This window comes from Alosa sapidissima, chromosome 20, assembly GCF_018492685.1.
Source record: "Alosa sapidissima isolate fAloSap1 chromosome 20, fAloSap1.pri, whole genome shotgun sequence".
NCBI classification, from domain to species: domain Eukaryota; kingdom Metazoa; phylum Chordata; class Actinopteri; order Clupeiformes; family Clupeidae; genus Alosa; species Alosa sapidissima.
The window spans coordinates 25,962,779-25,988,168 of NC_055976.1; the positions used below are offsets into that span (position 1 = coordinate 25,962,779).

The 25,390-nt window shown below is 41.9% G+C and overlaps 1 protein-coding gene across 1 annotated transcript; it reads right to left on the minus strand.

Annotated features, from left to right (window-relative positions):
• Positions 1–18,922: 18,922 nt before the first annotated feature.
• Positions 18,923–23,561, minus strand: LOC121695019. The gene is made up of 4 exons (XM_042075499.1): positions 23,331–23,561; positions 22,499–22,846; positions 19,546–19,662; positions 18,923–19,035 (listed from the first exon to the last, which is right to left on the minus strand). The coding sequence occupies exons 1-4, from the start codon at positions 23,383–23,385 to the stop codon at positions 18,923–18,925; spliced, it is 633 nt and encodes a 210-aa protein (XP_041931433.1). The 5' UTR covers positions 23,386–23,561.
• Positions 23,562–25,390: the final 1,829 nt, after the last annotated feature.

Consider the following 25,390-nt stretch of genomic DNA (forward strand, 5'->3'; position numbering starts at 1 on the left):
ACACGAAACTTGGTGGGCATGTAACCCCACATGGATAGCATGGAACCATCGTTTTTCGTTTTGATCTGTAACCCCCCTGCTTGACTGGACCCCCCGAAAGGAGGGTAGGGCAGACACAGTTTTCTGTGAATATCTCGAAAACCGTGGGGTTTAGGAAGACCATTTTTTTTTGTATGTTGATCTCAAGGGGCCATGTCAACCCATTCCATAACCACTCATTTCATGTATAGCGCCACCTAGTTAAACACAAAAAAGTAAAAATGAGGTGTTGTAATTGAAGGTATCTGTGACCTAACATAGTCAAAACTGCACGAAATTGGAAGTGTATGATCATTATGACACCCTCTGTATGCACGCCAAGTTTTGTGGAATTCCGTTCATGGGGGGCCACACAATAAATTAATTTATGTTACTATACACCAACTGGCCTGTAGGTGGCCGGAGACAGTTTTCTGTGAATATCTCGAGAACCGTAGGGCCTAGGAGGTCCATCTTTTTTATGTATGTTGGTCTTAAGGGGGCATGTCAACCCATCCCATTACCACTTATTTCATGTATAGTGCCACCTAGTGAAAAATTAAAAAGCCAAAAATTTGGTGTTTTCATCACAATATCTCTGGCTGACAAGGTCAAAACTGCACGAAATTAAAAGTGTAGGATCATTATGACACCCTCCGAATGCATGCCAAGTTTTGAGTACTTTCGTTCATGGGGGGCCTTACAATAAAATAATTTATGTGTACATTTAGTGCCGTACACCAACAAGGATTCCTGGGACACTGAAAGACTGGGGTACACGAAACTTGGTGGGCATGTACCCCCACATGGATAACATGGAACCGTCATTTTTCGTTTTGATCTGTAGCCCCCCCGCTGGACTGGACCCCCCGAAAGGAGGGTAGGGCAGACACAGTTCTCTGTGAATATCTTGAGAACTGTAGGGCCTAGGATGACCATTTTTTTCCGTATGTTTGCCTCCAGGGGTCATGTTAACCCATTTCATATGCACACATGTGCACAAACAGATACACACACATACATTCACAGTAATCATACGTATGACACATACTCACACAGTAGACATATGTGCGCTTGCATGCACAGGCACATACGCAGGCACAAACACAAGCACGCACGCACACACACACACACACACACACACACACACACACACACACACTCACTCACACACTCACTCACACACACACACACACACATAACATAAACATAACACAAACAATCAAGAATTTCTCAGAATTATAAACAGGCAAGATGGAGGTGGGGTTTTATAAAATGAATTTTACATGTGAAATCTATGAACTAATCATGTTTTGGTACTTGTTGTCTAGCAGATACCAGTGAGAATTGAGTGTGGATAATGCAATTTAGTGAGACAGTTAGAATCATATAGGCCTTTCAGCGTGATTTCTTTTTGTGGAAAAAATGTGCTGGACTGTGCGGCGGTCATATTTTGTACTGCTCTGCGGTACATCTAGTTAAAGGAGTAGTCCGGCAAATTTTCACACAGGCGGCTACTGTACAGTGCTACACTCTGTGGGCATGTCAGTGAGCCCCCATGTACATGGCCCCAGACTGTAGTGCTGTAGCTGCCTGGCCACATTAGCTGCTGGCTGTAGCAACTCGTGCTAGATAAAACCGATTGTTTTCGGGGTTTTTTGTTACCGACAGTACTGAGAAATGGAGATCTATGTGAAAATTTGCCGGATTTCTCCTTTCCTGACTTGGGAAGAGTTCTGTGTGCATGTATGTGTGAGCTGTTACTTCGGCCTGCAATATTTTAACCCTCCTGTTATCCTTGGGGTCAATTTGACCCCAAGCAACATAATAATATCATAAAATATCATCATAAAATATATGGTTCACTTTTTTTTTTTTGCTTCATGTTTCATGACTTTTCCTCAATTGAAGGGTACAACAGAGTTAGCATGAAATTTGTACAATATGTTTTCAATGTCCTGTACAAATATTTTGTACATTGATGTTCCTTGGGGTCAGTTTGACCCCAGCTGTATGAAACATACATGAATATTTGACACATTATTTGAATAGTAATATATAGTATAATATATAATGTTATTATCATTATTACATACACAAGTACATATAAGTAATTTTGGCAGGACTGTACAAGTCAAAAGGGGAAGCAACAGCAAGCCTTTGGGCTGCTGACACTGGATTGGCAATATTGCCAGCCAGGGTTCCACGGTTCATAAAGGGGTGTGTGGGGGTGGGATTGTTTTGTAGGGCTTTTGATGGTGATTATTACACTCTTGTTAAGTACCTGTCACAAAAACTGGGTAACAATATGAATTATAATCATTTTCTAAGGGTTTATTTAGCTGGGGTCAAATTGACCCCAAGGATAAAGCATGTCGGTAAGATTTGAGGATAACACAAGGCTTAAAGAAACCAATATCATAGGGAAGAGAGTGTATGACTTTATGATGTCATGAATATATGACATATTTCCGTGCTACATTTCATTTCACTAGTATAAAATGAGCACAGCACATTACAGGAATAACAGTAATACACTCATTAAAATAACATTATAAAAAGTCAAAATAATTATAATTCCAGGGTTTCCTGGGTTCCTTCCTAGTGAAGGAACTAGAGTGTGAAGCTCAAATTCCTGCAGGAGTCAGGAAGAGACGGAAACAGACACAACCTGTCTCAACACTAGATGGCAGCATTACAACACAAGAGGAAGAAGACGGTAAAGTGAATTCATCACAGTCCAGTGAATCACTCTTCACTTACTATAAACATCCACTCAGTGGCGCTGTGCCCATTGAAGCTATAGGTGCAGATGTTTTAAAACTGATCACAGTTTCGATCCCCTGTACTGTGCTATTTATGAGTTGAATACAAAGGTTATTCATTTCAAATGTCACATGTTTATTTTTAAACTGAGACAAGCTGCAAATGTAGAAATTGTTTAAATAGGAATATGAAAGCACACTGAACTTTAAATTGTGTTGCATTTTTTTATATATATAATCAGCTGCATGTGAGTCACTGGTAGCCTACTGAATACCAAATGTCAGGTACCATGACATACCTACTCCAGACAGTGCAATTATTGTATTTGCTGCTTACACAGTTACATTTCAAGTTCAGCATAGGCGCAGCCTCTGTGGGGAGGTTTACTGGGAAGATGTGCATGCTAATCTGACTAATCTAAGTCTAATTCTGTCGTAATTTATCTACATTATCCATTATTATTCTCATCCGAAGATTAGACAATTTATGGTAAAGCAAACTGATTAAGCAAAGAATTGACAAAGAATTGTGTCCCTTCTGCTGTGTCCTTCAATAGTCTGAAACACCAGTAGTAAGAAGAAGTTCACACAGAGGAAAGAATGCATGTCTATGTTCTTCATATGGCTAAAATGGTTCTGTACTTAAAACAGATGGGAAAGACCGGAAAAAAAAACACATTACACCGAGTATATTTCAGATTGATCTTTCTGGTTTTCAGCCTTCATCTCAACATACACAGACAGGGAAAACACTCCTCCGGCTCCACAGATGTACGAACTTTCTGTAGGGTCACCTCCTCGTGCTCCTCCAGCCTCTCCGTCTGATCTGGGGTGCGTTCAGAGTTCTCTTCATTATATGTTTTAAAACACTCACAAACAGTTTGAGGAGGTAGTTCTCCACATACATAGAGAAGAGCTACGAGGGGTTAGATCAGATCATGGCCTTCACACTAATACTTTTTTCACCTCCAAAAAGCGAGTAGTGAATGTTAAAAACTTGTAAGGTGGAAATTGATTGTGCAAATGTTGTTGTTGCTATGATAGGCCATGTTATATTTACCTAAATATAGCTCTCTGACTTAGGTCAGGCAGCTGTCTGTTGCAGCAGGCTCAAATGTGTAGCTATTCTTAACTTACACTTCATGTTTTCAGGAGATGCGACTCTCTTTCTTTTTGCACCTCGCTCATATAAACGCGAGGCACGTTGCAACCAATTACTGTGCATAGTATATGGACTATTTCTATACAGCCATTCGTTGCAACGTCAGTCACATTGTTCCGTAGCCTGGGGTGAAAAAAGAGTCAGTGTGATCGGCCCCTTACCATTGAAATAGAATGTTCACACAACATCGTTGTGTTTGGAAAAAAAAAAAAACATGTTTGTCACAAAAGTTCGCCACTGTTTGCTGAGTTTGAATGTGCCTCTGTGTGCTCCTTCTGTCTTTTCAGTACACTAGAGTACTCCGACACCTGAGATATAAAGGCAGCATTGTAAGAAGAGGGAGAGGCAGAGAAGAGATAAAGTAACATGCCGAGTCAGTCCACGGAGTACAGCCACAGCAATGACACAACTCTGTCATCATAAACAGTTTTATTAGTTGTTTATTTTTCTCAGTGTTTTTATTAGCCTACATATTATCAACATGTATTTTGAAGACATAGGCTACTGTATCTATGTGCTTTTACACTTCTAAGTAGATTGGCATACAATATGCATAAGCATCAACTTAATTTGCACAATAGCCAATCCAGGAGTTGAATATTGTTTTTGTGCTTTAAAATCTATCAAGGCATAGCCTACAACAAAGCCCAAATTGAGAAGTGTTTAAATACTAACCTGCCTTACAGATGTTCTTTCGTTCCCTGTAGAAGTAAAATATTCCTCCTGACACAGTCAAACACAGAAAGAAGACTCCAAAAGTTTCTGATACAACCATTACGGCTAAAAAAAGGCAGACAAGTAAAACATTAACACAAAGAGATCAATGATATACGTATACATATATATATAGCTCTGGAAAAAATTAAGAGACCACTGACTGCACATTTTTCTGATGTCATCCTACGGTTGCTGAGTGACATTCGAATGAGTTGACGGTCATATTCAAAATGAAGAGACCACTGCAAATTTTAATATCACCGTCAACTCATTTGTCACTAAACAACCGATGACATCAGAAAAATTAGCTATATACACACACACACACACACACACACACACACACACAATAATTGTAACCGTGAGGGGAAAAAAAATAAACTGACTGATACACATACCAGAGGCATACATGTCCATATGTCCATATGGTACTGAGGACAAAGACAATATCCAAAATACTACAATAATATCACAAGTATCTTACTGTAGAAAAATTGCTGACGTTCCTTTGACAGTTTGTAACTATGTTGATGGAGTTTGATGTTGGAGATTGATGTTGGTGGAATGTTGGTGGAGATCTGAATGGCTGGAGTCATGATGGTTGCCTCTGAACTGGCAGGCTGTCCTGAGATAGATGCTAAAGTAACACCATGCAGGAGTCTGATTACTTAGTCTAAAACCAACAACAAAGTGCCATAGTGCAATACCAGGCATTCATGGCATGCATTAGGCAAAGACTCTATTGTACTTATTACAGGGTGGCATTAAAATTAATTTGAATTAGCAGCAACAGCAATATCTAAACAGTATTGCTCCTGACACAGTGAAACAAAGAGGATTCCAAGGCAACCTGAGACCATTATGTCTGATTTTAGTAAATAAGTTAAATAAGTACCATAAATAAGTGCTGCTGTCAAAAAGTGATTATTTACCGTTCATCAGCGTCATGTTGCTACTTGCCATGGAGGCACCGTTTGTTAGGTAGATCTGTACTCTGTACATTCCAAAATCAGCCCACTCCACAGGGTTTGTAATCAAGGTCCCGTTGCCTGGACAAAATGTCCATCTTGGCTCGATCGGTGAGTTTTCCTTAAATCTAAGTAGTCTGAATTTACCGTTATTGTTATTTTTAATCAATTTAAGTTCATATTCTTGTTGCATTCTCTGTGCTTTCTCTTTTGAGATCATCTGTAGATACAAAGGCTGCCCCACAGTCCCGTAACATGAAACATCCTCCGTAGCATCACAAGTGGCCTCTATTTCTGTGAAAGAAATGTGATACAAATAGTGAAAAACATTTATCACACTATGAAGATGAACAACATGAACAACACTCCCTGTGCCATGTCGATGTAATCCAGTGAAGAATGCCTCTGTGGCACTTGATACTAGGGGTGGGCGATATGGACAAAAAATAATATCTCGATATTTTTTGTGATTTTGACGATAACGATAATTAGTCGATATCCTTTAAAAAAATGTTTTTGTTCAAGTCTGATTTACTTTACAGCTCATTTTTTATGAATAGCATCATTACAATAATAACCAATAACCTAACCTGTGACTTTTTAACCAAATCAACCAATGTATTGTCACTCTGACACATTTCCAATTCTGCCCCCACTTGTGTGTGTGGCAATGACATGGTCTAGCCAGCTACATTAGAGAAGATGAATAGGCCTAACAGTTTCCTAAGAGAAAGTCTGAAGCTGAAGTTCCTTTCAAACCTTTACATAGGATTTACTATGAAACTAAAAGCAGACCAACAGAGTAGCCTACATCTCAGTTATTTCCTTCTATGTTTTGTTTTAGAGCAATCACGTAGGCTAGCAGAAAGGCTAGGCAATCAAGGACATGGGTAGATAGATGGAGGAGAAATCAAAAATAATAAATAAAAAGTTCTATGGAGATGTGCAAAAGTTGGAGAAAGTCAGATATGTGTGTGTGTGTGTGTGTGTGTGTGTGTTTTGACGTGTGATGAAATAAGAAAATAAATAAAAGGTCTGTAGCATAGGGAGAGGGATGTAAAAGTTCTAAAAGTCATGTAGGTGTGTGTGTGTGGGGGGGGTCATGATTGCTGAGGAGTGAATGAGTGCAAAGTCAGTATAGTGTGAGTTCAGAGTTCGGATGGCCTGGGGATAAAAACTTCTCCTGAGTCTCTCAGTTTTAGGCGTCTTCTTGATTTCAGCGGTAGGAATAATCCATTGTTAGGATGAGAAGAGTCCTTCGGAATCTTTTGGGCTCTTAGGAGTACTCTTCTGGAATAGATATCTTGTAGAGCAGGGAGTTGAGTTCTTATAGTACGTTCAGCTGAGCACACTACTCTCTACAGAGTACTACAATCTCTAACTGTGGAGTTCCCATACCAGGTGATGATGCTACCAGTTAGAACACTCTCAACCGCTGAAGTGTAGAAGGCCTTCATGATGGATGTAGAAACTTTGAATTTCCTTAGCTGACGAAGGAAGTAGAGTCGTTGTCTGGACTTCTTCAGAACATATTGAGTGTTAACAGTCCATGTTAAGTCTTCAGTAATGTGGACACCAAGGTATTTAAAACTTGTGACTCTCTCTACAGGTTGCCCGCTGATCATTAGTGGGGTGTAACTGTAGTTCTGCTGCTGCCTTCTGTAATCCACTACCATTTCCTTGGTTTTACTGATATTCAGTGTCAAACTGTTAGATTGACACCACTGTGCCACCTCATCAACCTGATCCAAGTAGAGCTGTTCATTGTTGTTACTAATCAGGCCCAAGATCACTGTGTCATCTGCAAACTTGATGATGGAGGTATGACTACTGTTGGCTTTGCAGTCATGTGTGTAGATGTTGTACAGCAGTGGACTCAAAACACAGCCTTGGGGAGCACCAGTGCTGATGGTTAATGAGTCAGATGTCAGACCCCCCACTCTAACCACTTGTGAACGGTTGGTGAGGAAGTCAAATATCCAGTGACACAGGGTGGTGTTCAGTCCTAAGGCCTTCATCTTTGTGACCAAGGTGAGAGGTACTATCGTGTTGAATGCTGAACTAAAGTCAATGAACAGCATCCTCACATAATTCCCATTCCCCTCCTCCAGGTGAGTTAAGGTGGTGTGCATGAGGTTTGAGATGGCATCCTCTGTAGACCTGTTGGCTCTGTAAGCAAATTGGAGGGGGTCGAAGGAGGCAGGGACGGATGAGCAGATAATGTTTTTCACAAGCTTCTCAAAACACTTCATCACTGTAGACGTCAGGGCTACTGGGTGGTAATCATTCAGACATGATGGACTTTTGTTTTTCGGTACTGGAACAATAACAGACTGCTTGAGGCAAGTAGATGTACTTGATTGAAATATATATATATATATATATATATCGCCCACCCCTACTTGATACCACTTCTGAATTTTGCCATGTTCCATGATACTTACATTTAAGCTCTGAAGTTTGTGAAAACTTGACAGGATTGTACCAATAAACATTAAATGTTTTATAAACAAAGTTCGGGTGGAGCCTTCGGGATGATTGACAGCAATTAACTCACCCACTGCCGCCGCAGGGTAGGCCTATTTAAGCCGACCTCCTTTTCCATACGTCACACGCTCCGACGTTCGCGAAATCATTCAGTCTGCGTATTGTTCGCATTGACAAGACAGCTCTCATGGAACTGGAAATCCACGCCTCTTCCAGCGATCTGGAGGACAACTTCGTCCCGCCAACACCCGACACCCAGGGCCCTCCGCCGGGCAAAAAATAATCTTATTCGTTCCCCTTGCCGCCAGCGTAGGGATTCCAGGACACAGGGTCGCGGAAGGTGCTCCTCTCGCTCCCCCCTCCCCTTTCCATTCCGGGAGCCACGTCTGTACAGCACGCCTCAACTCACGAAGCGTCAGCTCGAAGAGTCACCTCGCTAGCTCCCCAGCTCTCTTATGAGTTAGCGAGCACCTGGTCTCAGCCGGCGCCGATAGCGACAGCGTCGCTACTCCCCCCTAACCCTCTTTCCTTCCCCGTCCCACTTCCCGTGACCCTGTCCCAGGTCGCTCCCCTTCCGGTCGCGTTAGCGACCGCTCCCTCCCTCCCCCCTTTTCTCCCTTCCCATCTCTTCCCCGGCTCCGCGCTAGACCAGCCCGCCGCAGCGGGTCATCAGCATTCAGCGAGTGCTTTGGATCACGACGTCCCATTCCGGCTTCCAAGCTATTCATTAGCCACAGCAAAGGCCCTGCCACCGCCTCCCCACGCTGCAGCATTCGAACCACCACCCGTCACAGCGTCCACCAGGAACCTCATTTTGTCAGGTGCAGACGTAGACCTTTCTACCATTCTTCCCTCCCTTCCTATTCCCTCTCATAACCGGGATTTAGTTTGCGGCGAACTGGTTTTGTCTTTAAAACATTCTGGCCCAGCATCAAAAATGCTGTCATTCCCCGAGTTCACCGTAGCTTTTACCAACTACACAGAAGTCGTCTGTTTCGTGTTCCCCAGTCGACGCAAAGAGCTAAATGACTACCTGGCCATCATCGCTGGCCTAGCCGTATCCTACGGGGGAGCCCATTTTTATACGTAGGCTACCACCGGCTGTTTTCAGCAAAATGCGCTGCCAGAGTCGGCCTCTGGAACCAAAACCCCTACTGGGGCGCGCTCGATATGGAGCTCCATAACCGCGTTTTCCTAGGACTTAAGCCATCTTGTCCCCTCTGCAATAGCCCCAGTCACAGCGCGGTCGAGTGTCCACTAGTCAACTCATTCCCCAGGGCCGCCCTTTCATCTCGCATCTCCTAAACTGCGCTCAGCAACCCCATCTCTCGAAGACGTCGTATCTCTAGATGCCCAGTGTCTAGCCGATATCAAACTCTGGAGGATGTTTTAGACGAATGGAATGGTCTGTGCATGTTCTACGACGACTGCCAACCATCTCCAGAAGAGCTCCAGTTGTACACCGACGCAGCCCCCTCAACAGGCTTCGGAGGCTTTTTCAAAGGGCGCTGGTTTGCATCCCCGTGGCCACTAGAGTTCAGAGAGCTAACAACTGGAAACGAATCGTCAGCCGTGTTCGAACTCTACCCCATAGCCATCACGGCCCTACCTGGGGGAATGAGTGGACCTCCAAGAGTGTGCTAATCCACAGCGACGAAGCCGTAGTGCACGTCATTAATAACTCGAGCTCAAAATCGCCTGCGCTTTCCCCTCTTATTAGGCGTCTAATCTGGATAGCAGCCAGCTACCAGCTTATTATAAGAGCCGCGCACGTCCCCGGTTGCCACAATGAAATTGCTGACTCTCTCTCTCGTCTTAAATTCCAGAGATTCAGAAGCTCGGCTCCAGAGGCGGACACGTACCCTACTCCACTCCCCAGCTTTTCGGAGACCATCTTCCCATAAACCACCCCCTCAGCTATCTTCAGCCCATCACGGCCGACCTACCCCTTCAAGCCCTCGCACCCAGGACCATGCAGTCCTACTGGACTGCTTGGTCGTGCTTCAAACAGTTCCACGCAAAGCACTCACTACCATTTCCCAGTTTCGATGCAGTCACCATATCATCATTTATCACCTACGCCCACACTTCACTCGGGATCAAAGTCTCTTCCATTAGAGTCTACCTAGCTGGCATTCATTTCTTCTACAAACGCCCCCACGGCTCCGAATGCCCCTTCTCCGACACCAGGATAGGCTTGTTAATTAAAGGTATCCGTAGGCAACATCCAGTCCCCCAAGACTCCCGCCTTCCCATTACCTCAAGCATTCTCGCCACCTGCCTCGCTACCCTTCGCAAAGGGTTCATGTCACCGCATTCCGATTCCACCATCTCCGTTATGTTTCTACTGGCCTTTTTGGGCTGCTGAGATGTAGCGAGTTTACATGCCCTTCGTCTCTCTTCATTCCCGATGTCCACCCGTGCATCGCAGATCTAGAGCAGCTAGACCAAGACACCATTCGATTTACCATCAAACAGAGTAAAACCGATCAGTCCCGAAAAGGACACTCCATATCCATTTAACTCCGCCTCAGATCTTCAGCCTTTCCAATACCTATCTCACTACATCTCATATCGGTCAGCTCAAGCTTCGTCTACTAGCCCGCTCTTCGTGTCAGACGAAGGGCTACCCATCACTCGCCACAGATTCCAGACACAGATTCTCTTAAAAACCATTCTAGCCAAATCTGGTTTTCCCGCGGATCGCTACTCCGCACACTCCTTCAGGATAGGAGCTGCCGCAACAGCTGCGCTCAACGGCTTATCGGAGCAACAAATTAAAATACTGGGCCGTTGGTCCTCGGATGCCTACCAGTGCCTACGACTCGCTCAGCAAGCACTTATGTAGTTGGTAGCGGCCTTTCTCTGTGATCTTTTGGGGTGCAAGCGGTCATCGCTCTATCGCGATATCCGCTCCAGGCACTCCAGGACCACGGACAGCTACCTTGCCAAACACGCACTTCTCCCATACATTCTAGTCTAGCTGAAGCAATCATATAGAAGGGCGAACTAGTGAAATGATGTTTTATAAACAAAGTTCGGGTGGAGCCTTCGGGATGATTGACAGCAATTAACTCACCCACTGCCGCTGCAGGGTAGGCCTATTTAAGCCGACCTCCTTTTCCATACGTCACACGCTCCGACGTTCGCGAAATCATCCCCCCTCCTCCCCCTACTCCTCCATTTCACCAATTGCCCTGTTACTCATCCTCCTTACACAGGGGGGTGCAAGCGGTCATCGCTCTATCGCGATATCCGCTCCAGGACCACGGACAGCTACCTTGCCAAACACGCACTTCTCCCATACATTCTAGTCTAGCAGAAGCAATCATATATAGGGGGAAAAAGGGAATGAGTCTATAAGTTTTTTTTTATTTTACCACCTTTCCATGTCATCCAGCATCACAATGCTATTTAAAGGTCACAGTACCTACAAACACTTGGTCTATTCCAGTTCTGTTGCACCAGGTTATGAAGATCATTAACGGCACCACAGCATGGGCTATGACATTTGGTAACAATCTCAAATGTGCTACTGAACCACTGAATCTTGTCGTCAACACATGTCTCAATATTTTAGAAAAGGTGACATGATCATTTAGACAGTTTGTTGGTATCTTGGTGTTGGTTCTCAGACTACTTACCATGAATTGTCCCAGCAAACACCACAACCAAAGCTAGTATAGTCTGTAATCTCATGTTTCAGCAGGTTGTATAGCTGTTAGAGATATGTCTAAATATGTCTGATCAAACACTGAATGATAGAGCTGCAGAAAAAGACAAAAGAGACAAGCACTCATGCACGACGCCTCGTATAGCACTGTGGAAGGGGCTGTCTGGAGAGTTCTGTGGGTTCACTTCTATAAGTGACATGTGGTTACTGTGAGCTACTGGAGGATTAGCACAAATAAATGACCAAAGAGTTCACCATCACAAAGCTAGATGATAGAAGAGTACAAACTGAACGAATGTTTTCTATAATAAAGGATGAGGTGAGCCCTGGGTAAAATTGATCTTTTGGAGGTGAATGAGGCCATATAAGCACCAGTGCACTGTGAATACTGATTAATTTGAAGTATTTTAACTGAACTAAAGCAGAGTGAACGTAGATAAACTAGACAGAAAATTCTGAAATTATTTACAGAAGCACTTTAAGCCAATAGTCATCATTATTAAGTTCTCAGAAGGTTGATTTTTTTTCTGTGTTTCCGGTGAAGCTGCTGAGATTGAACTTTAATATCTTCACTTGGGCACAGCAGCAGTGGAGGACAGGCAAAATTATTTGTTAATATATATATATAACATATATAATATATATCATTAGTGTGCTGGAGGATTAACACAAATGAATGACCGAAGAGTTCAGCAACACAAAGCTAAACGATAGAAGAGTAACTAAACGAGCCTTGTCGTGCAAAATGGCCTCTGGCGTTTTCTGTCATAAAGTATTGTGAGCCCTGGTTAAAATTAATCTTTTTGAGGTGAATGAGGCCTCGCTTTAAGCACTGCAGTGCACTGTTTCCTTTAGAAACCCTTTAACTTTGCTTCTTGTCAGCCGCTTTCCCATCATGCAATAACTTATTTCCCCAACTTCAAAAGGCTCCGAGTCCGGACTGTGACATGATCCTATCCGGACTAGGCCTGTCAAACTCGATTCCTTTTAAGGATCCGGGTTATTCTGAGTCACTCACTAAACTGATCCGGGTTGGACGAGTCACTTGAGTCAGTATTGCTAAATCGCAAGGAAATTCAGTCCTACTTCAAGCAGTGCAGTGGGGTGCTTCATTTTTAAGTGCCTTCTCATGTTGGATGTGGATCCTCCATGATTTGAAACCAGGTTTTTGCAGTACTTGCATTTAGCCTTTAGAGTGCTCTCCTGGTCGAAGTGCATCCATACATTGTTCATCTTTCTGGTGCTCATATTCTTGAAATTAACCTCCAGAGAGACACCACTCTCACTTTTCTTGTCACTTCTCTTTGAGGTGTTTTTGGACTTAGGGTTTGGGGACAATAGGTGGGGGATGGGGACTACCCCCTTACCTCCCAATTAGATAAGCCTGTTACTGGGGTAAGGGGTCAAGGGTCCAGTCAAGTACATTACCGCGGCAACTTCACTCATGTAGCTTTCCGTGCAGCCACAGGGCAGAGGGTCAAACAGCCAGATATATTACAAAAGAGAAGGGGGGAAGGGCTTTATGACACTACCTGAAAACATGTTGTCAAGTAAGTCTAAAGAAACCTATTTGAATTAATTGATCTTATTGACAGAGAGGGTAGCCTATACTATAATAATTAATTATTTGTTGTTTTGTTAACAATAGAAAAGTTTGCCTAGGTCTAATACTACTCTGCTATATTGTTTATTACCACTACTATATAGTAGGCTACTAGGAATCTATTCTAATAACGTATTAATAGGCTGCTAATACTAGGCAACTAATTTTATTATTAATAATAGCTATACTGTAAGGTAGCCTAATATAATATCATATAATATAATATAAAATAGCCTAATATAATAGCATCAAAATCTCCTCCCACTCACGGGAAAGAAAGCAGTTTGAGCCAAACTGTTTATTTATTGTCTTAACCTAGTGTAGCCTAAGCAACTTTCAATGTAGACATAGAAACAGGAACGTAGAAATGCCCTGCAGTGAATAAATTATTATTATTATTATTATTATTATGACCGCCGCTAGCGAAGCGGTCATGTAGAGATTGTCAAAGTTCCCCCCCCCCCCCCCCGTCATCTACTTCCTGAATTTTTGGTCAACGATACCCGGGACACCGAACCACCGGGGCACATGAAATTTGGTGGGTATGTAGCCCCACTAGACTTTTACGGAAAATTTTCGTTTCGTCCCCGGGGGCCACTCACCACCCCCCCCCCCCCGAACCGCAAAAAAAGCCGTTTTTCCTAAATAACTACCTGAACCGTGGCACTGAGGATGAAGAATCTTTTATGGTATGTTGGTCTCAAGGGCCCACATCAACCTGGCCCATAATCCATGTGCAATGGAAGATTTACCAACGATACACCGGTCTGATACAGTTTTGCCTATACATGCATGAGACTGAGAAGCCTGTTTATTTTGTGTGTTTATTATTTAAGTTATTTAAGTGTGTGCAGGGTGTGAGAGGGGAATCGATGTGCTTTGATTCCAGCTTGGTAGTTGTAGTCTGTGAAATTAAAAAGCACGTGTGTGTGAAGTATCCAAACAATGACACCTTCATTTCATTATGGCTGCTTTAGCAACACACCTTAAGCTACTGTGTAGTGGGTCCCATTTAGAAGTGGCTACTTCATTCGCGCTTTCCTTGACTCATGGAGCTGCGTGAATTTTATTACAACTTTTCGCCACGATATGGCAGTTTAAGTCCGCTTGATACTGTAAGGCGTAAGCCATTGGTTTCCAAAAGAGATTTTATTTGTGTCGCCAGCATAGCCTATTGACAATTTATGTTGTAAATAGGCCTACCTTATAAGCCTACCTGTAGCTTAGGGAAGCTAACAGCTTTCTATTAGGATCTAGTTTGTTAGTTACAGTTTTGTCAAAACTCCCTGATGCATTTTTGCATTTAGAATAGCCAGAGCGTGGATATCTCAATCGGAAAATTAAACAATATCGGGTGCCTATGGACTAGGCTGAGTGAACCCAGCCTGATCTGCCCGCTATTTGTTTTTTGATTTCTTAAAAGATTGAGCTTGGTCTGGTGAAAGCCAGACTAGCCATGGACCTCAGTTACACAATGCAAGGGAACATGAATCAGCCTATATTTGCACGAACAATAATGGACAACAGCTCTTCAACTTTGGCCCGTTAAAATGTGTATTAGTCTAGCGACGCATTTCATCAAGGCCCATTTGGACATGTCAGTTATTTGCACCACTGATTAGTTGTAAAACAGCATTTCGTTTCAGACTACTGTTACTTAATTTGTGCATTAACAATAACGTTTCAGACTACTGTTACTTAATTTGTGCATTGACAATAAAGTATTACATGAACTAAAGATGACTAATATCTTATGTAAAAGAAGAAACATTCACAAAAAATCCATCCAAAAATGACCTTTGTTTTTATAGCTGTTGAAAACGGCATGGAACTGACAGAGATGTTTTTGTTTATTTATAAATAAATAAATAAATAAATAAATAAAATTTTGATGATACCTTTTGCTTTTCCCAAATACAATGTAGCCTACAGGTGTAAGTGACCTTTCATCAATCCAGTTGCAATGGATGAACTGTGATGAACTGCCCTACTTGTGATTGTTTAGAGATTTTAAAGGTTTTATAACAATGCTACATCTTCTTTGGCTATTCTACAATCTATTCACCTTTTCAGCACCAGTAGGCTACTTTCTGTGCAGCCGCACACACACACTCAGGCATGCCAAACAAGCATACACAAAAGTTTCAAGAGTGGGGGATGGAGTAAAATATGGAGACAAATTGAAGTGTGATTTATTTTCGCGGAACGGATGTACAGGACTGAGCGGCGGTCATATTTTGTACCGCTATGCGGTACATCTAGTCTTGCCTTATTTCTCCTCATTTCGAATGTTGCCTTTTAGGCTACTTATTTTATTTCACTTTATTTTATTTTTTATTACACATTAGGCCTAGGCCTACAATCTTCTATTTCTTGAATTCCATCCATCCATCCTAATATTATACATGCATACATATAAATAGCCTAAACACGCACGTTAAACATTATGATGCGCCGGACCTTTGCTTGAGGAAATTTTCCGTAACTGGACCTCACTGAAGATTAATTGAATACCCCTGAGCTAGACCCTAAGCACAAACATTGATAGGTCATCTTAATGTTTCTCATGCCACACAGCTTTACTTCATGCACAAGATACTTTGTTCATTGACATTGCACCTTGTCTCTAATTGCAGCCTTATGCAACAATTGTTATTACTGAAAGACAACAGTTAGCTGGTGCCAACATGCTATATCATGCTTTAACATGCCGCTAACATGATATGGACAAAGTAGCTGTGGCCATTTTGTTGACTGAGCCAAAAAAAACTGAAATAAAATAACACTTAATATGTGAGTAGCCTAAATCTGCCCTAGGCATAGCCTACCCAATTTTGCAGTTCTTGTGATAGGCCTATTGAAATGCATCAGTTCCAGAATTGTGATGTACAATTTTGTGGAGTTTGAATCACAAGATATTCCATATTTTTACATTTCTGTCCTTCACTGTGTCACATGACCCAACTGCCACATAATGAGATGGGGGGGGGTGTGATGTGCCTATTAGAGGCCACTTGCTTAGTAATATTTAGTGCAGCGGTTGCAGAACAAATGTGCAAAAAAGGCTAAGGGACGACTACACAACTTCGGGCCCAGCCACTCTGTGAAACTCTGTGTTCTTTGGTTAGGAATTTACCTAAAGAAGCCTTGCTTTGAACACTAGAAGACAAACCATGTGTGAATGCCATCTCATACTAGCAGCGGGGTAGTTTTAGTGTAATCCTGCACACAGACAGACAGACGGGTGAACAGACAGACAAACCACACAACCTAGTGGAGGGAAATAATATCTGACAAACTCTATACAGTCATGCAGTGCAGCAGTGGTCATAAATGACATAAGCAATGTGTAAATGAGTACACGTTTCATTTACGCCAAGGGTCATGTAGCCTAACACACAGCCTCCTGCATAACATCTCAGATTATCTCCAATCCTGCACAGAAACAAAACAAAATATGGCTTTTTCTCAGAAGTTGCACTGATGAATATTCTATCCTTTATATCCTTGACCGACAAGCTATAATAGATTAAATGAAAACGTGTAATGTACTTGGGACCTCAGAAAACTCAAAGAAAGTGTTTAATTGCCATTTCTAAAATGTGTTGATGTTCCTGTACTCCTATGTGCCCCCCCCCCCCCTTTTACAAAAATGTACCTTATTACGTCAACCCATTCTTGCACTGATATAGTTTTTCTATAGTTTTTTTATATTACCATGTCTACACTCTTATATGTCCATATTTATTTTATGCTGGTCTCTAGACTTTATTCTTGCACTGTTGCACTGTTGGACTTACTCATTTGCACCATCACCATGACACTCACTTTCACAGAACACCTTACCTTACTATGCACACAGAATCACAGGCTCAGTACCTGCCTCAGTCATTGCAAGCGCCTCATGCTTAATCACCCCTAAGCACACTATGTGGATACTGTTTTAGACTTGTTTTAGATTTAGTGTTATTTAGCATAATTTGTATTTTAGTATATTCTTTATTTTCTACTGTCCTTATTGCTTAGTTGTGTATTATATACTTTTATTACTTTTTCTGCTGTTAGTGCATGTTGTGTGTGATGTCTGTATGCTACTGAGACCTTGAATTTCCCCTTGGGGATCAATAAAGTATCTATCTATCTATCTATCTATCTATCTATCTATCTATCTAAAATAGGGCCTACAGAACAGGGCATCCCCTGCTTTCAGTATAACTTTTTGGCATAAACTAAAACAAGCATTCAACACATTAATGTAGGCAATAGGTACCAACAGAAAGACTACAAAACATTTGCATTCAATATTGTCATCTCACCCTCAGAGTCTTAGTAGCCTAATGCGTTTTGCTGTACTGCATTACAGTAAAGTTACAAACCTTCTGCCACAAAGCTATATGTCACTCACCATCAGGGGGCAGCCAAGGCCAACATAATTGCATACAACTGCAAGACTTGGAATTCTCATTTCTGGTTTCTACTACCGCACGATTGGCTCATAACCACAGTGTTGTGTGATTTGTTAGTGAGGCTGCTCATATGAGCCTGCTCTTAGTTGGTTTGTGTCCATGTTGGCTCTCCACTGCATTATAATAAAAATAGTATTTTAGCCTCCTTTCACCTCCCTCAGATGGTATTTTGTTTGTCTCCCTTCGTAACAGCTGAAGATCCATAAACCCTTGCTGGCTCCACAGCAGTGCAAAAATAAATGAAAAATACAGGAACTGAATATTTATCACATATCTTCACTCAGGCTTGACACCTTATGTCACAAGAACTGCAGATACATTGACAAAGCAGATTCATTAGACACAACACACTTACTCAAAATGTTTGCTCTTCGGATATATTATCAACAGGTATGTTGTATTTTACTGAAGAACTCACACAGGATGGAGAGGATGGCTTTCATCTTGTTGTTTTCTGTGTCTGAATGGCCTGCACTCAAGTCTGATGGGTACAGGCAAAGTCCTTTTAGGCAAGTCCCTCCACTCGGCGGCCATATTGCAACGCCTTTTGGGTACTCATGTACCATGTAGCCTACTGGCAGAATGAGGAAGAAATGTCTGTACTACAGTATGGTGAGCCTGACCACTGTGAAGCTTCGCAGAAGAAACCGACAAATAACACAAACAAAAGAAAAAGGATTTACTAGTTGTTAGTACATTGACTCACATGAAACAGACTTTTTTAAATAATACCTACTGAGTTTCTGACACCAGGAGCTGAGGTGCATGGGACCAGAGTCTGATTATAGGTTAGAAAATGAGATGCAGTATGACTGTAACAACCTAAAGGTCCTGCACCGCTACATTTAGACAGCTGACTTCCTGTGAGAGAACGTGGTGCTATGAGAGTTACCAGTAATAACACTGAAGTCAGCGTCAGAATTACTGATGTAGAAATGCATTTCAAAATCCTTTTAAAAATAAATTCATTTTCAAATGCATTATAACACAGTAAAAGACAAAGCTGGTTAAGAGCAGTTTGTGATAATGAACATAAATATACAAATATTGCTGTTTAAATGAGTTATTTATTTATGTCTCGTGGAACATGGCACGGCTCATTCTGCACTGAAGCTGACTGGGATACCATGGGAATGCACACACCAGGGTTAGTCTCAGTCATTCCTTCACCAACACCTAAAATGTAAACAGAACATGCATATGAGCAACAAAGGGCTATATTTCAGTTGCAACAGTGAAATCGGATCACTTGTTGCCATGGAGGTTGTAGATAGGGGAGAAAGTTGTTGAAGCAGCAATGGGCCTCATTCACCAACCGTTCTTACGAAGAAATTTGGGTTACACTTTACTTGACAGTGTCGACATAAGAGTGACATGACACTGTCATGAACGTGTCATAAACAAGTCATAAACGTTTATGACATAACGCTTCTGTTATTAAGTGACATTTGGTTTTTGTCATAACAAGTTAGGATTAGGGTTAGGTTTAGGGTTAGGGTTAGGTTTAGGGTTCGGGTTGATTAGGGTTAGAGGTTAGGGTTAGGGTTAGGGTAGGTTTAAGGTAAGGTTTAAGAACACCTTTGTAAATCTGCTTAGGAGTTTTCGTAGGACCTTCTTAAGAACACAGTTAAGAAAATTCGGAAGATATTGGTGAATGAGGCCCATTGTTTTTTTTTTAGTGATTACCTCTTTGTTGACAGAATTGAACTCTGTTCAGAAGAATAACCACAGCAATTATGACCACTCCAATGGAACACAGTATCCGAATTAAGTTCTCATTCCAACGTGAAATCTGACCAGATTCTAACAGAATAGAAGCTGACACAATTAGACGAGTTTAGTAGCAAAAACAGATATCCATTTTCAAAACAAATCTGACAAAATAAGAGTTTAGTAGCAAAAACAGATATCTCTATTTTCAAGAAAACTCATCGATCAAACTGAGCAGTCATACAGAGTCATACACTTACTATCGATGCAGTATATATGATGCAAAACACATTTGCACACCTGTCTTTAAAAATGTGAGAACATTAACAAAATTTGTACATTTGTAAACTTTTATGTGAATTAATGCAACAAGAGTTGCCCATTAGTAGGATACAATAACTACAACTGCTTGAATCTGCTGCTAGGAGTCTCAAATGCTGTTTTCTGTGGCTCTCACTTTTGCACCGCACATGACTGAGATATTTGGTGCAACCCTGATTTGTGTAGCCTTCACTCTGTAAAGCTAGGGGGTGGGGCACTCCACAGACAACTCTTCTGGCCAATGTGTACACAGTGGGCAGCCGTGACCCACTGGTTAGCACTCTGGACTTGTAAGTGGAGGGTTGCCGGTTCGAGCCCCGACCAGTGGGCCGCGGCTGAAGTGCCCTTGAGCAAGGCACCTAACCCCTCACTGCTCCCCGAGCGCCGCCATTGTAGCAGGCAGCTCACTGCGCCGGGATTAGTGTGTGCTTCACCTCACTGTGTGCTGTTTGTGTTTCACTAATTCACCGATTGGATTAAATGCAGAGACCAAATTTCCCTCACGGGATCAAAAAAGTATATATACTTATACTTATACTTTGTATACTGCCTTGTCAGTGGTTGTGACATTATGACAAAATTAGGGTAACGAATCAATGATTCAAAACACTGAATGATGGAGCTGCAGAGTAAGACATATGAGACATGGACTCATATACGACGCCTCGAGTGTTCTGTGGGTTCACTTCTATAAGTGACTGTGGTTACTGTGAGCTACTGGAGGATTAGCACAAATAAATGACCAAAGAGTTCACCAACACAAAGCTAGACGATAGAAGAGTACAAACTGAACTAGCTTTTTCTGTAATAAAGGACGGTGAGCCCTAAGTAAAGCTGATGTTTTGTAGGTGAATGAGGCCTCACTTTAAGCACAGTGCACTGTGAATACTGATTAATTTGCAGTATTTTAACTGAACTAAACCAGAGTGACCTGGATAAACTAGACAGAAAATTCTGAAATTATTTACAGAAGCACTTTAAGCCAATAGTCATCATTATTATATTCTCAGAAGGTTGAGTTTTTGGTGAAGCTGCTAAGCTTGAACTTTAATATCTTCACTTGGGCACAGCAGCAGTGGAGGACAGGCACAATTATTTGTTAATATCACGATCATTAGTACGCTCAGAAATGTGCAGCGTTTCACCTTCCCTTCACTTTCCTTTCTTGTCAGCCACTTTCCCATCAAGCAGCTGGAACTTATTTCCCCAACTTTAAAAGGTTACAGACATATTGTATGCTTTCATCTGAATGAGACCTGCACGATTCTTGCGTGTCTATTTTGAGAGAGGTAGTCGGCAAGGTTGATATACTGTGGTAAGGTTACATAACAGTGTGCAGTCATTGCGGCCAACTGTTGAGCTGTGCAAATGCACACCGCGTTGGTCTGTTTCAGACTCCTATTTACTTTTTTATTCATTTGAAAGATAAAAGCTATTATGCTGAATCTGTAAATAAACATGTAAATGTAAATCAGGTTTCTTGGCCAAGTATACTTGCGTATACAGGGAATTTGGTCTCTGCATTTATCCCATCCGTGAATTAGTGAACACACAGTGAGGTGAAGTACACACTAACCTGGAGCAGTGAGCTGCCTTGCTACAGCGGCGCTCGGGGAGCAGTGAGGGGTTAGGTGCCTTGCTCAAGGGCGCTTTAGGCGTTCCCACTGGTCGGGAATCGAACCGGCAACCCTTCGGTTCCAAGCCCGAAGCCCTAAATAGTAGGCCACAACTGCTCTATACATGCCCCTAACATGATACACAGTACAGTAAAAAATGTCTGCTTAAAAAGGCACTCATTTCAAATGACATGCAAAATGCGAACTCTAAACTCTAATAAAAGCTAATGTAATTAAAGGTGCTCTAAGTGATGCTGGGTAACGTCACTTCTGTTGACATTCAAACAAAACAGAGAGCTAGCTCACTACTTCCTCCCCCTCTCTCCCGTGCAATTGAAACTCTCCTAACCGAGCATCTCGTCTGTGATTTGCTGGAACAGTTTGCTATGTGTTTATGGGCTAGGTTTGCCACAGTTTGCTATGTGTTTATGGGCTGGGTTTGCCCAGGTTGCTATGTCTTTATGGGCTGAGTTTGCCCAGGTTGCTATGTGTTTATGGGCTGGGTTTTCCCAGGTTGCTATGTGTTTATGGGCTAGGTTTGCCCAGGTTGCTATGTGTTTATGGGCTGGGTTTGCCCAGGTTGCTATGTTATTATGGGCTGGGTTTGCCCAGGTTGTTTTTGTTGTTGTTTTTGAAGCCTCCACAGAGATAGTGATTTTTTTATGGACCCTTTCAAGAGAGTTCCATTATCAGCATCATAGTTGGCCCCACAAGACTTCCGTTTTAACATTCCATATGTTATCTTAATGCAGAGGAAGTAGATTGGGGCCCAAATAGAACGTTCAAGCATTGTTTTTGTTTTTATTGTTGAAAGGGTCTATACAGTCTATGTGTTGCATACATTTAATTAATTACTAAATATGTTAGTTCAACATAATAGCATTATGAGAAACATGACTATTTTGTGCGATTCCATGTTTAGTAACTGTGACAACCCCTCTTTTGTATTTGCTTATACGGTGTGGTATTGCTGTCAAAAAGTGATTATTTACCGTTCATCAGCGTCATGTTGGTACTTGCCACGGAGGTCCCGTTTGTTAGGTAGATCTGTACTTTGTACATTCCAAAATCAGCCCACTCCACAGGGTTTATAATCAAGGTCCCGTTGTCTGGACAAAATGTCCATCTTGGCTCGATCGGTGAGTTTTCCTTAGATCGAAGTAGTCTGGATTCACCGTTATTGTTTTTTTTAATCAATTTAAGTTCATATTCTTGTTGCATTCTCTGTGCTTTCTCTTTTGAGATCATCTGTAGATACAAAGGCTGTCCCACAGTCCCGTCACATGAAACATCCTGCGTAGCATCACAAGTGGCCTCTATTTCTGTGAAAGAAATGTGGCCTGCAAGTAGTGAAAAACATTTATCACACTGTGATGATGAACAACATGAATAACACTCCCTGTGGCATGTGGGTGTAATCCAGTGAAGAATGCCTCTGTGGCACTTGATACCACTTCTGAATTTTGACATGTTCCATGATACTTCAAGCTCTGAAGCATCAAGTTGTGAAAACTTGACATTGTACAAATGAACGTTAATGAGTCTATGAGTTGTTGTTTTTTTTACCATCTTTCCATGTCACCCAGCATCACAATGCTATTTAAAGGTCACAGTACCTACAAACACTTGGTCTATTCCAGTTCTGTTGCACCAGGTTATGAAGATCATTAATGGCACCACAGCATGGGCTATGACATTTGGTAACAATCTCAAATGTGTTGCCACTGAATCTTGTTGTCAACATATGTCTCAATATTTAAAAAAGATGATAATTTAGACAGTTTGTTGGTACCTTGGTGTTGGTTCTCAAGCTACTTACTGTACCTTGAATTGTCCCGGCAAACACCACAACCAAAGCTAGTATAGTCTGTAATCTCATGTTTCAGCAGGTTGTATAGCTGTTAGAGATATGTCTAAATAAGTCCGATCAAACACTGAATGATAGAGCTGCAGAAAAAGACAAAAGAGACAAGCACTCATATACGACGCCTCTTATAGCACTGTGGAAGGGGCTGTCTGGAGAGTTGTAAGCAGGGTGGTAAAATAAGAAGTGGGCAAACTATAAATTCTGCATGATAAGGTGGACTACGTCATGCGGTATAGACCCTTTCAAGAGAGTTCCATTATCAGCATCATAGTTGGCCCCACAAGACTTCCTTTTTAACATTCCATATGTTATCTTAATGCAGAGGAAGTAGATTGGGGCCCAAATAGAACGTTCAAGCATTGTTTTTGTTTTTATTGTTGAAAGGGTCAATAGACCCTTTCAAGAGAGTTCCATTATCAGCATCATAGTTGGCCCCACAAGACTTCCTTTTTAACATTCCATATGTTATCTTAATGCAGAGGAAGTAGATTGGGGCCCAAATAGAACATTCAAGCATTGTTTTTGTTTTTATTGTTGAAAGGGTCTATAGGATTATGTAAAAAAGCATTCAGAACATGTTTGATGATGATGGACGTTATTGCCCAATGTTTATAACAATACCAGTGGTATTAAATGGTTCCTAGAGTGTTGATGAGTGTACATATTGTGGATAATACAATGTGATTTTTGAATGTTAAAATTTGCAATTGGTGGATACATTCTTTTGAGAGGTGGATAAACTCTAATAAGAGATGGATAAACTCTATTTCTATGGAATGTTCAAGCCTATGAAGTAGTATGTCATGCCATTATCAGCAGCAATGAGGAGGTCACTGAAAACCTTAACTACAGTAAGGCTGATTCAGTATATGATTCAGATATTGAAATGCATCAGTTGCAGAATGGACACTACATGTACAATTTTGTGGAGCAATCACAAGATATTGAAGTTTTTGCATTTGGCTCGCATCAATTTCAAGGATAAATGGTTTTGAGAAATCAGCGTATTTAAGCACAGGGGCACTTACAAGCTCTTGTTTCAATGTCTGAAAAGCTTGCTCGCAGTGGTCATCCCATAGATTCCCCAGCCTGGTATTAGGACCTCCACACTTCTTTCCTTTACCTTGGACCTTGGCTACAAGCCTGTGTAAGGGACCCGCATGCTTGGCAAAGCCTGCCACAAACCTGCGGTAATAAGAGGCAAAGCCCAGAAATGGTCGTAGATGGGTCAGGGTAGTCGGTTGCTTCCACTGCAGGACAGTCTGAATCTTTTCAGGATCAGTTGCCACTCCACCAGTCGATATTACATGGCCAAGATATTGCACTTCCTCCTTGAAAAAATTACATTTGCTCAATTTGAGTTTTAAGTTGTGTTCTTTAAGCCTGCTCAAGACTAATTGTAGCCGTTGTACATGCTGGTGGAAAGAAGACGAAAAGATGACTATATCATCGAGGTACAACAACAAAGACTGAAAACTTAGATTGCCAAAAATTCTTTCCATCAGGCGTTGGAATGTACTCGGTGCATTACATAGCCCAAAGGGCATTCGGTTAAACTCGAATAAGCCAAACGGCGTACAAAAGGCCGTTTTTTCCTTGTCGCGTTCTGCCATAGGCACTTGATTGTATCCAGAAGCTAAATCGAGCGTGGAGAACAGAGTAGCTCCTGTCAGTGCATCCAAGGATTCCTCTATTCTTGGAAGAGGATACGCATCCTTCCTGGTTCTGGCGTTGAGTTGCCTGTAGTCCACACAAAGGCGAATCACACCATCTTTCTTCTGAACCACTACGATTGGCGAAGCATATGGACTACTACTAGGCCGAGCCACCCCTTTTTCTACTAACTCTTTCACATGAGCTTTAACTTGTGCAAACTGTGATGGGGGTAGACGACGGTAACGCTGGCGTACTGGGGCTGTATCCACTAAGGGTATCTCATGTTGGATTAACCCTTTAGGCGCCAGAGGTTTTTTTCCGAAACGATCAATTTTGACATCTTCATTTCAAAAGGCTATAT